The 12,648-nt window shown below is 52.0% G+C and overlaps 1 protein-coding gene across 18 annotated transcripts in view; it reads left to right on the forward strand.

The window, feature by feature from the left end:
- The window catches only part of AFDN (afadin, adherens junction formation factor), a 102,700-nt gene that overhangs the window by 40,290 nt on the left and 49,762 nt on the right, over nucleotides 1-12,648 (forward strand). For all 18 annotated transcript variants that reach the window (XM_036223600.1, XM_036223626.1, XM_036223630.1 and 15 more), the window contains exons 8-10: nucleotides 524-685; nucleotides 7,796-7,890; nucleotides 8,650-8,912. In XM_036223600.1, coding sequence (XP_036079493.1) covers nucleotides 524-685; nucleotides 7,796-7,890; nucleotides 8,650-8,912 — 520 coding nt within the window. The remainder of the gene's footprint in view (nucleotides 1-523; nucleotides 686-7,795; nucleotides 7,891-8,649; nucleotides 8,913-12,648) is intronic.

Raw genomic sequence — 12,648 nt, forward strand, 5'->3', positions numbered from 1 at the left:
ATTTCAGACTCACGTTATAAGCTGACTGTTGCTCAGTAGGAAGCCTTTGCATTAACAAAAACGCAAAGGTTTATTGCTGATTCAAAGTACACTAGCTTAGCACTCTTTCTAAAAAGTATTAAGTTAAACTTTATTAAAACCAAATTCCTTTGAATTCCAAATAATTCAGTTGAATTAAATAAAAATCAGGTCAACTAAAATATATTTGTATTTATGTGTGTGTGTGTGTGTGTTACGTGTGTGTGTGTGAATGTATTTATTGATCGCAGAGTTGTTTACCAATACAAACGCTCATTTATTCTTAAACTGCTGTGTCGTCCGTCAGGCACGTAATGTAAAATAATCTTTGCAAGTTGCTTGCTGGCGTTTTTCAAAAGCGTAAACTGGGTGAGCTTTCACGCAGGGACCTCGGGAGAGTTACCGGGTCACTGTTTCCTGATTCATCTCTGAGTAGCTGCCAAGTCAGCTGGCCATTCTCCATCGCCTTCAGTCTGGTTCACAGCTTACAATGTTGCTGTTGCAGGGATTTTAGTCTTTCAGCTGAAGAGGAGGCCGCCAGACTACGTCCCGAGGAAGGCCAAGAAGCACGCGGACGGGAAGCCGGCCAGGGGCAAGGACCGGGCCGACGGGGGTGGCCCCACGCTCCCGCCCGAAAAGCTGCCCTACCTCGTGGAGTTAAGCCCCGGTGAGAAACACCAAAGATGCTTAGTCTCAGCTTTAACTGTCTGCACTTTTCCGTGCATTTTATTGAAGTATTTCTCTTGGCCCACAACCTTCTAGAGACCATTTGTTTTTTTTTAAAAAGTAATCATCACAAGACGACATCAAAAAAAAAAAAAAAAACAAGCGTAGGTCAGAGGATGTGTACTTCACGCGTAAAAATAAAGTTTGTATAGTCAGAAACTAATGTTGAAAACCACAAGTTAAAACAGTGAATATAGAGGTTGAAGGAAAGCTTTAGTTGATCTACTCCCTAAAAGAATTTTTTTACAAAAAAATCTCGTAAAATACTCAATCTACTAAAAATGACAAACATATTCCTCTTAGGACAGATTTAACGGAGGCAGGTGTGTGTGTGCCATTCCATTGTTTAATGCTTGGACAAGTTCTGGGAAGATTGTCTTAAATTTAACAGGCATTTTAAGAAATCCACGCGTACGAGAAGGGGTATTTGGTTTTAAAATTATAATAGACCGTTTATTTTCACATTAGCCGTTTTGTTTATAGAGCTCTCGGAAGCGGAGTCTCCGCCAGGTGTAGGGTGTGTTGGTGTCCTGTCACTCACACACACACACACACACACACACACACACACCCTCTGCAGTGTGTACATCTGCACGTGTGTGATGCGTGCGCCATGCTTGTGTACCATTCCGCTAAACGGCATCATTTCCTTTTTGGTCGAAGTGGTAGCGTGTGACCTGTATCATAACAGGCTACGAAGCAGGCTGTCACACCCTCCTAGCTCTGTCAGTAGTTACAGAAAAGTGAGCTGAAAACCAGACTGTGGATGATGTGTGCTTCTTGGGCAGGAATTAGATTGTTCTGTCCTTAGATCTTTGGTGAGTGTTTTTATTCGCAAGACCGTAACTAACGACCAGATGTGGTCCAGCAGTCCAGGTGTTGCGGGTGCAGGAGGTGCTGCGCTCTGGCCGCCTCTCAGCAGTGGGATGCTGCAGGCAGCAGCTTCCATACCGATTATGTTTGAGGGCTTTTTTGTTTAATTGAGTAGCTGTTTGTGAGGAATGTGTTAGTGTTGCTTTGTCCCTCGGTCCTCTGGCTGAAAAGCTCATTTGAACTTCTGGCTTCTCACTGTACTTGGGAAACGTGTCCCGGTGTCGCGTGCCTTCAGAGTGTGAGCGCCGAGCTGCCTGCTCTGCCGAGCCAGTGAACAGCTGCCGTGAGAGCGCCATTTTGAACTTGACATTTCTTAGAATCTTAGAGCACTGGATCTTTTCTTTAAAGTTTTGTGTCATCTGCTAGAAACTAATGATCGTTTTCTGTAAACAGAAATTCTTGAGGGTTAAGGATTATTATTCAGAGAGAGTTGATAAATATAGCTGATGCAGAATAATTCTTAAACGAATAATGGAAAGTTGATTTTGGTGGATAGGATGAGAGTTTGTTCATTCATTTATTAGTTACTGAATATTGACTGTGTCAGACACTGTCCTGGGCCTGGGAATGGGCAGAACCCTTGCTGGCGGGAGCTTACATTCTAGTGGGAGTTGCTATTTTGACTGCTTACTTCATACTTAGTTTCCCAGGTAATAAAACATGTGAAGCTTATCGTAGGTGCGGGGAGCTGACGGCCTGGGCAGACGACGGTTCTCTGCTGCTGCTCCTCACTAGGTGCGCGGTAGCCTACGCGGGCCGGGCAGTGCCTCCCTTACCCCCTGGCATTCTGCTGCCTGTGGCCGGGGTTCAGCGGGCCAGCCCTTTAGGCTGAGCGGCAGGTGCCAGGTGTTTGAGGTTACTGCCCTCACCTCCGGGTGACCCACCTGCGGTGCTGCGTGATGAGTCCCCGAGGCCGTGTCCGACTTCCCTGCTGTGCTTCGGGCTGCCCTCTGGGTAGTGTTCCTCACCCCACGACGCCAGGGTGCCCGCCTGCTCCCGCTGCTCTAGGGGTGGGTGGCCCAGGCGCCGAGCTACGGCCTTACCCGAAAGCCACGTCCTCCTCTGGTCCAGGCCTCGCTGCGTTTCGTCACTAGTAACCGACGCAGCCAGCCTGCCGGAGGAAATATACTTATTTTCCATTACGAGCGAATAATATTTGTGAGTGTTGACTTGTTACGAACGGGTAAGAACTGTTTCCTCTAGACAGGTTGTCAGCTGGGCGGTGTCCTCAGGGTGGGCCTGAGGTCCTGTAGGCGTGGGGTGGAGGGATCTGAGGGGTGTATGCTCGCACTGTCTTTTGTACACGGGGGGGGTGAAAAGTCATTTGCTTTGGATTTGACTGTTCTCCCAACAGCAGGACGCGGTCTGCGGTGGGGCTCTGTGTGACTCCTTGTCCGCTCCTCCTGCCGTTTGGCGACTTGCCCGTGCTCTTGGTGTTTTCCTCGACGGCCTGCGGGGGCCTCTGCGGCGCACGCCGCCTGGAGCACGGTGTCTCGCCTCACGTTCTGCAAGCCGGGGTGGAACCCGCTTCCCGCGGGAGCTGCCTGTCTCACTGCCGCTCACCCTCTCCTGTCTCTCTCCTTCCCTCTTCCACGCGCTCTGCATGGCCTCTGTCCTGACGCTGCCTTCACCTGGGTCCTGTGCATGTGTTGTTGACCCCAGGGAGAAGGAATCACTTTGCCTACCACAACTGTCACACTTACGAAGGTAATGCTGCACTTATACTACTTCTTGGCGAGAGCACCGGTACAACCCACGGGCAAAAAGTGTTACCTGATCAGATATTTTACGTTTCAGTTTTTGAATTGATACAAGTAACACTTTAAGAAATGAATGTCCTGTCCCTTTAGTCGTATTTACAAAGTGTTCCATATCCAGGGTTCATATAATTTAATAGAAGCTCATTTTGTAAAAAAAAAAAAAAAAAAAAAAAAAGTCCAGTTCCTTCATTCAGGCAGTCCTAAGTGAGAACTTGGGCTAAGGAAGGGAGAGAGCTGTGTTCCTGCCCCCCGCCCCGCCCCGACAGCTAGGGTAGAGGAGAACAAGGGGAAGGAGGGTGGGGCGGGGGAGAGTGGGGGCGTTGGGGTGGGAGAGAGGGACGAGATGGGGGGCGGGCAGGAGGAGCTGCTCTGATCGCCGCTGTCAGCGGTCTGGTGGCGATGGTGGGTCCCGGGAAGACGTCCCACCGCAGAGGCCGAGTGCCCGAGACTGCTCGGGAGGCTCAACAGGACAAGGACCAGCCATGCACTCGGTGTTCATGGCCTTCCTGTCGGGGACCGGCTTACACTGTGACCAGGTTTTAGGGTTCTCCTTGTCCTCGTGGCGGAAATTAATGCTTACCAGCAAAGCGGTGCTTTTGTACTTGGAATATGTTTCTCAGATTTTGTGCAGGTCAGGTTTCGTCATCTTAACTAGCATAGCTGGTTTTATGGAAAGACTTTTCTTTTGTCCGTTTTTATATTTTAAATGTTATTTTTCTACATGTCGAATGTAACAAATACTTTCTTATGCTATATAACTTTATCTTCTAACATCTTATATTAGTTTGTTGAATGTTCTCCAAACTGGTCAAAGGGATTTTCATTGGATGTTAATCAACCTTGGAGTTTTTTTCTTTAACATAAATAAGTGATTTTTATTAACCTATTTTAGTATATATAGAGTCATGTTGTTGTTTTGCTCCTGGAGAGAGTGCTTTCATGCTTTCGTGTGCTCGTTAACTTTATGCTGTAAATAGTGGAACAGCAGGGGGCCAGACGCCTCCCCTCCCTCACGGGGTGCGCACGGGACACGGTCACAAAGGCGTGCGCGTTCGCTGACGTGGTCTCAGCTTTCTGCCAGCCCCGCGTGAGTCCCGAGGAGTTAAAGTAGCCCGAGGTGGTTTTGGTAGCCGCAGGCGTGTCCCGCTGGCGCCTAGCTGCGGTGACACACGCAGACGTGAGCCCGGGGGGGCGCGGCCTCTGCCCCTTCCTCACGGTGCGCCCGAGCCCCCAGCCCAGCGCCTGGGACGGGGGACGCTCGTCAGTCAGCGTCCCCAAGAGAGTCGAGTCCCTCCCGCCTTCCCCTCCGAAGGGATCTGCAGGAAGCACGCGTGAGCGCGCAGTCAGGCCGCGTGAGCGCGCAGTCAGGCCAGCTCCCCAGAGAGTCACTCGGGGCGCAGCTGAGGGCAAAGGCGGGCTCGACGCTGTGGAACCGAATCAGGCGCCGTTGGGACTGTGTCCTCAGCTGTGGCCATACGTGCCGTCGACCCTTGGCCTTCGGAATACCAAAGCAAGCCTTGCGTTACAGCCCAGCTTAAACGAGAGCAGACGAGCAAGAGGCAGGAAGTGTGCACAGTGACTCAGGGATGCCAGGGTTACGAATGAAATTCAGGACACCAGGTGACCGTGAATTTCAGGTAAAGCACCAATTTTTTAGTATAAGCACATTTCAGATATTACACAGGTGACCGGATGTCATGTATTTCATTTGACGACCCCACATAGTGTTCTGAGATTTGTGCCCCTTCCCCCCAAAAAAGAAGAATGTTTGTGTCATACGCATAACCTCGGTTTGGAAGGCTTTGCTTCTGGTGGGGGCTTAGACAGGAGTCTACGCGAAGGGTGCTTTCCACTGCACACTTTTTGTGCCTTTTAAATTTTGAAATATTTTACATATTTTTAAAGACAGAATTATAAAATTAGAAAAACCGAAAACATCCCGGGAGTGGTCCTGTCGTGTGCGGTGGCGTCGCGTGGAGGCGCCCAGATGGGCCGCAGCTGTGTGACGGGAGGGCGGGGCTCGGGCGCGTGGGAAGCTGACTGTGGCTGAGGCGGGGGAACGTGGCGGGTTTTAGTTTTTGGCCACAGTCTCATGCTTGTTACCGCCTGTGAGATGGTCACTGCACTGTTAACAAGGACACGGTGACGGACCGTGACCAGAGGAAATGTGCCGGCCACTCGATGTGACCCGCCCCCTCTCCGCTCCCTCTGCTCCTTCCCCAGACTCAAACCGGACGCCGTTTGTCTGCTAAGTCCTGGGGCCACGGCTGCGCCACTCCGTGTGTAGAGACTTTGAGCTCTGTTCTCGGCCGTTCCTGGGGAGCGGTAGAGAAGAGGTGCTGGGATGCGTTCCATTTCCCGTTCCACCTGTCGCTAGTGGAGCGGTGAGGGTGGAGAGTCCGCGGAGGGAGCGTGTGTCCCTCCCTTTATCGTCCTAGACCTGCCGATGTAAACGTCAGTGCAGGAAAGTACATCATTTATCTTTAGCTCAGAGGATACCTTTCAGAAGCATTCAGAATTCAGGAGAAAGTGTGAATTTTTCTCTCACCCTTAACATACGTTTTTCATGTTCTTGTGTTTTTGATTTTGTACTGAAATAATTGTTCTTGGTCACTTATTTGCTGCTTTTGATTTCTTTATAACTCATTTGGGTAATTCTGTGCGACCACATTGCATTATTCTGTTTTCTTCATTTTTGGTGAATAATTATTCACTGTTCATGCATTAAATCTGTATCGAATGCATACCATGGACCAGACGCTGCTGAGTGCCAGGATAGAGAGATTTTCAAAATGCCAGCCACCAAGCTGCTCAGAGCTGGGGGAGGCGACTGTGCAGAAAGCATGTGCGCGGTGGTCAGTGGCCCTGAGGCAAAGCAGTCCCTGTGCTGGGCAGGCCGAGAGGGACACGGCACAACTCCAGCAGGCCATCGCGGCCGCCCTGGCGCCCCGCACGCAGAGTGGTGAGCATGCCGAGGGCGGGAGCCTTAGCCGGTCTCGGGGGGCGGCCCGTGCCCGGGGAAAGCGCAGGTGACCCCCGCCTCCTGGATCGGGGCTGGAGTCGGAGTTGAACGTGAATTGTTTCAGAGGAGCCCGTCGCCAGCGTGTGCGACGGGTGCCACAGCGTGAGCACGTGTCAGGCACGGGGTCTCGCCGGCGTCTGCTCACTGCACCATCCCAGATCACACAGGTTTCTGGTCTGGTTCAGAAGCAGAAAGTTTTATCGGCATTATTTTGTAAGCTCTAAAGTCAGCAACGGTCCTGGCGGGGCTTGCAGGTTCACGTGTCTCGTCTGTGGGAGCGGGGACCATGACAGCCAGGAGACGAGCAGTGTAAACCCCGGGCCACGTCCAGGCGTCAGGCCCCCACAGCACCCAGCGCCTTACGTTCCTGGCCCCCGCGACCCGCAGCGTAGCGGCAGCTCGGGAGGTGGGTTGGCAGGCGCTGAGGCATCCATGAGGTTCAGGGGGACTGCGTGGCCTTCCAGGGGACCTTGCAGAGTAGAGACCAAAGTCGGCGACCAGTACAGGTGGGCAGGCGTCACGATGTGCTGGTCGTCCGCGGCACATCTCCTCAGGTGCGTGCACCTCCGAAATCAGCGTAGGCCTTGGGCTGCCGTCCCCTGCAGCAGCCGGAGTAGAGCAGGGGGGACTCCCGTCCGCAGGTCCCGGAACACATGAGGCAGACGGCCTGGCTGGGCTGCCCTCCGCCCCCGTCCCATCTCCTTCACAGAGACCCGTGCACGGGGAAGTTAAGTGTTTCTCAAATTCCTCCAGGTGTAAAATGACAAAAATGGAAGGTCCAGCCTCCCTCCCTGTCCTTCGCCGCAGGTCTAGCGTATGAGCTGAGCGGTTCTCAGCCATTTTTCTGGACTTAGCATCGGCAGTATGCACTGGCGTCACTCAGGGAGGGCGTTCAGGACATGCGGGCCCGGGCCGCGGCCCCAGGGCTTTTGGTCCAGGAGGTCCAGGTGGGCTCTGAGGGTGCACTGCAAGCCTCCCTCTGAGAGTCAGCTGCACCCCTGCCCGTGGTTGCTGCGTAGCTGGTGGCTGTCCGTAGGGAGGCCCTGGTGTTCAGGGAAGGTCCCCATATCCTGGACGACCGTCATTTGCTAACAGAATTGCTCCTCGGAGTCAGTGACAGAAACCCAGGGCTGCGAGGCATAGAGAGTGTCTTCCCGTGGGGTGAGAAATGTCAGCACGAGTGACAGGAAAAGCACCTTGAAGGACATCAAACGGGTCGCTGCACTTACCTGCGTTAATGGGAAGTTCTGTATCTAATTAGCTGAGCTGCGTGATGTGGATGCGGGGAGGACTGTGGTATCACTTCCGACAGAACCTTTTGTTGGCTTGTTTGTTCCAAACACTGTAACAAGGACGTAGAACTTGGCCAACGAAGCTCTGTTGCTCTTTCTCGCAGACGGCTCTGACTCCAGGGACAAGCCGAAGCTCTACCGCCTGCAGTTGAGCGTTACCGAGGTGGGGACAGAGAAGCTCGAAGACAGCTCCATCCAGGTACGCGCCCCACGCGTCCTTCGTGACCCCTCGTCTCAGTGGGCGCTAGCGCACGGCAGCGAGTGAGCGGTGGGGAAGGTCAAGGACTTCACGCGTTAGTGCGGATGGCCTGCTCACGCCGGTCACTCTTCCCTGCTTCGAGGAGAGACCACCGAGCGAGTTTTCTGCCCATGCCCTGAGTCTGTTCCCTCGTCTCCGGAAGGGGGCGATAGTTTTGCAGGTGTGCTCCACAGACGACCTCTGTGGAAACACCTGTCACTGGGTCCGGCACAGCAGGAGATAGTCAGTAAACTGCAGTTAGACAGTTAGCTGAGCACACGCTCAAGCCCTTACATAGAACCAGGCTTACGCATTCGTGAGCACGGAGCTGGGCCCGTCGCTCCATCGACGTTGAGCCTGCAGGCCTGCCTCGTCTGTCCTCGTCGCCCGGCCATCAAACGGTGGTCCGGCCGCTGCTGTCGTGCTGGCTGACACGCTTTCCTCCTGAGCACAGCAGCACAGCAGACCGGGGCAGTGGGTCATCAGTGGTCTGTGTGCATCTCTCCACTGAATTATCTGTGTTTAAGTGGTGATCATTTGCTTTTGAATGCAAAGTTACAACATGCCTTAAATGAAGTTGCTGGATACTAAAAATAAAATGTTCAGTTATTTTCAGTTTATTAGATCAAGCTTATCATAACGGGAAAGCAGAGTTAAGATCCCGTTTTTAAGTGCTCCGCACTTGATGATGGCAGCTTCCTCGACTTCCTTTACTTGCAGTTGTTTGGTTCAGGAATTCAGCCCCATCACTGTGATCTCACGAACATGGACGGCGTTGTCACGGTCACGCCGAGAAGCATGGACGCCGAGACGTACGTGGAGGGGCAGCGCATCTCGGAGACGACCATGCTGCAGAGCGGGATGAACGTGCGGTTCGGGGCGTCGCACGTGTTCAAGTTCGTGGACCCGAGCGTGGACCACGCCCTCGCTAAGAGACCTGCGGATGGCGGCCTGACCACGAAGGGTCCCCGGCACAAACCTGGGTAATCCATCGGGCACATCAGTGCCGAAAACCACGCGGCATTTTTCATTATGCTCAAAGTTTTCTGATTAGCCATAGATCGCATGGTTTTTCTTTTTAAATTTTGTTTTGATGTTTACAAATTCGAAGTGAGGTTTGTGGTTCTGGTTCTTGATTTGGTTGCTTTCAGGGGGAAAAAGACAGAAAGGTCTTGATTTTATTGTAACACTGGAAGTTGTCGCTGGTCTTCAAGTGATTTTAAATTTTGTTTGTATTTGACACTTTAAGACAGTACTTTATTTGTTCTTTTGTGATGAATTGTGTCTGTGTAACGGTCCTGTGTGACAGGTTTTCGCTGAGGTGTTTCTTCTGGCTCGCTGCACACACCAGGGTCTCTTTAAGGAGTGCTGGCTCCCCCTAGCGCCTGTCCGAGGGCTTGCAATGTGTGCCTGTTAGCAAAACCTTTCCGGGGAGGGAGGAAGACTTGTCTTGGTGATGACGTTTAGAAAGAACACCTGTTGAGCTGCTTGGCCCTCCTCCATGCCGCAGGCTGACGGGGTGTGGGTCTTCGGAAACGCGGGAGCTCTTTTGCCTTGCTTTGGACGTGACCAAAAAGTCCTCCTCGCAGACAGAGCAGCGTGTCGGTGGCCTTGCTGCCCTCTTGCCGTTTCGTCCTAGACCTACCTCGCCTCAGCCACCCGGAGCTTACTCCTCGGGCCAGCGTTCATGTTGGTCTTTTGACAGTTTGTAGACATTGGAAATCCTGCCTCGATCCTGGCAGGTTGTCTGTGAACCGACTGTGTTTCCACTTCGAATCCGAGAGAGGGAAAGGGTGACAGGCCGCGAGCACCGTTAAGCCTTAAACGTCTTCCCCCCAGGTGAGCCCCTGCGGGCCGTCTGGACGCTGGACCGTGTGGGGGCCCTGGCGGTCGTCTGTTCCCAGCCTCTCACCTTGCTTTCCAGGGCTCAGCAGACGACCACGATACGTCCTTGTTCCCGAAGAGAACCAGCATGTGCCTCTGCCATCTGCTTCCCACGAGCGCGCCTTGCTGGACGCCCGCGTCCAGCTTGAACTGAGTGTGATCTAAACTCACCCTTCCGTTCTGTGTCTGGGGGCCCTGTATTTATAGCCCTTTCTTAGGGTTCTACTGACTTGTCACCTACCTCCGCCTTTCCTGTCCCTCGCCATAACCGTTCCCTGGGCTCTCTCTTCAGCACACAGTCATGCTGTGGCTTCCTTCCCGCACCAGACACCAGACGCCTTGTCGGTGTGACACGGTAGCCTTGCCTCCTGCCTCTCTCTGGGGTGGGGAGGGGTGGTCCCCCGACGAGGTCATCACGTGGGGCAGTTTCTTCTGCTGTGTTGCATTTTATCTTTCCGCGGTACCTGCCGTTGTTGCCTCGTTTGCGATCATGCCACATTGGCGTTCACATCACGTTGATCTCGATGGCGTTCGGGATGTCACTGCCGTGTCCATCCTGTGTGTGAGCCCGACCCTGCATTAGGGACCCTGCCGCCACCGGTCGCTCCTTCCCATTTGCTCTCCCGCAACGTGAGAAAGTCGGTCTCCTGCCGTTTAGCCACAGTGGTTTCTGCTTCGGAGGCTTCAGTCACATCTCTGGCCAAAGGCAGAGGTCACAGAAGAATGGGACTTAGGTTGCAGTGGGGGAAATGTGCTCTGAAATTTTATTTTTACTATTACGTCTTTTCCCTGAAAAACTAGTGAAAAATGCTAGTGGTTGCATGTACCAGTACTTAATTTAATCCACAAACTAAAAGTAACCGTTACTTTTATTTTAATGACAAAATATTACACAGATTTTTGGTAGAGGAACCTACGTAGTTTTCATATATATAAATTGACGCATGGCATTATGAGAGTTTCAGGTGTGCAGCATGCTGACTCCGCGTTTGCGTGTACTGTGAGGCGGTCACCACAGTGAATCTGCCTAACAGCTGTCACCACACCTAGTTGCAGGTTCTTTAGTTTCTTATGAGAACTTTTAAGGTTTACTCTCAGCAGCTTTCAGATACGCAGCACAGTGTCATCGAGTACGGTCACTGTGCTGTACCTCACATCCCCACGACGCTCATAACGGAGCATTTGTACCTTTTGATCCATTTTGCCCACACCTCCCCCCTCACCCCCTGCCTCCTGCGGCTGTCAGGCTGTTCTCTGTATCTGTAAGCTCGGGTTTTGTTTTGTTTTTAGATTCCACATGTAAGTGAGAGCATGTGGTATTTGTGTCTGATCTAGCATAGTGCCCTCCGGGTCCACCCATGTTGTCACAGATGCCACGATTCCTTCTTTTTTTAATGGCTGAGTAATACTTTGTTTATACATGCACACACACGCGCACACACTATATCTTCTTTATCCATTTATCCTCCTATGGACACTTAGTTTGTTTCTATGTCTTGGCTGCTGTAAATCATGCTGCAGTGACCATGGGGTGCATATGTCTTTTTGAGTAAGTGTTTTCACTTTCTTCAGATAAACACTCAGAAGTGGAATTGCTGGATCCTATGGTAGTTCTAGTTTTAAGGCGTTCTTTGGTTTGTTTGTTTCTTTTTTGAGAATTTTTCTAAGAGTTTATTTGAGCCAAACAGACGATCTTCGCCATGGAGCAAGATCTCATGCTCTGGAGAATAACAGTCTTTCGGCTTCTCTTATGCATTTGAAATTAAGGAGGGAATGTGAGGTTACATGAAGGTGGGAGAAAACAAGTTACTCGCTCTCTAGAAGAGAGTTTACAAGGTTCTGTGTTCTTTTAGGCTTATTTCCAAGGCTGTCACAAGGGGCAAGGCTGGCCTAGGGCAGAGGGAAGCCCATTAATGAAAGGTGATGGGCCTGGGGCGGGCCTGCCCACCGTGACCCGTCCTATGAGGAGTTTATGATCAGATCACCCTGTGAGCTTACTTTCCATAGAACCCCATTTTTTGTGCTCAGTTCCCCCTTATGGTCATAAATCAGTCTGAAGGACGCACCGATGGACCAAGCTTTTGGTCAGATAGTGTGGCCTGAGCAGCACCAGGGAGGCCCGTTTCTAGGCAGCCACATCATCTTGTGTCTGACCATGGGGGGTGGGGCAGTGCTGTAACCATGGCATCTGAGCTGAGGCTGAATTTTCCCCAAATGGGAAGGGCGGGTAAATAAAAGGCAGCCAGGGCTTCTGGCCTTCACTGTAAAAACAAGTGAACAGACAGACAAACAGCAATCTGGACCATTTCCTGTCTGTGAGCTGTCATGACCCCGGTTTCGCCTGTCTCATTTTTCTGTCCTTGGCATCTAGCGTGACATCAACATAAGCTATGAAAAGAGTATGAACGGTTATACATGTTCCGTAATCACCAGCAGCTGGGGCGTATAGGAAAATCCATGAACAGCAGGTAAAAGCGAGCACTGGCCTCGGAGCTCAGTGTCTGTCTGTAGGTGCACAGGCCTCGTCGCTGTCTCGGGGGAGCCAGCCACCTCTGGCGGCAGTGGCGTCTGGTCCTTGAGGCATCTCTGATGTCCGTAGTCAGGGGTAGATGTCCATTTGCAGTTAGGTGCCTGATGAGGTTGGGTCCAGCGAGGCTGGAGAGTGTCACAGATTTAACATCCTTCCCTAAGACACCGGTAGCTGAAGTCTTTGTCCCCTCGTTTCCCGTGAGAGGACGCAGCCACCAATGCAGCCTTGTCTCGAAGTGACTGCATCCAATCTTGGCAGTAGCGTAAGGCGTCCCTTTTCAGTAATGTCAGCTTACAAGTCCTTCC

The sequence above is a fragment of the Rousettus aegyptiacus genome, unplaced genomic scaffold, assembly GCF_014176215.1.
Source record: "Rousettus aegyptiacus isolate mRouAeg1 unplaced genomic scaffold, mRouAeg1.p scaffold_m13_p_1, whole genome shotgun sequence".
NCBI lineage: Eukaryota > Metazoa > Chordata > Mammalia > Chiroptera > Pteropodidae > Rousettus > Rousettus aegyptiacus.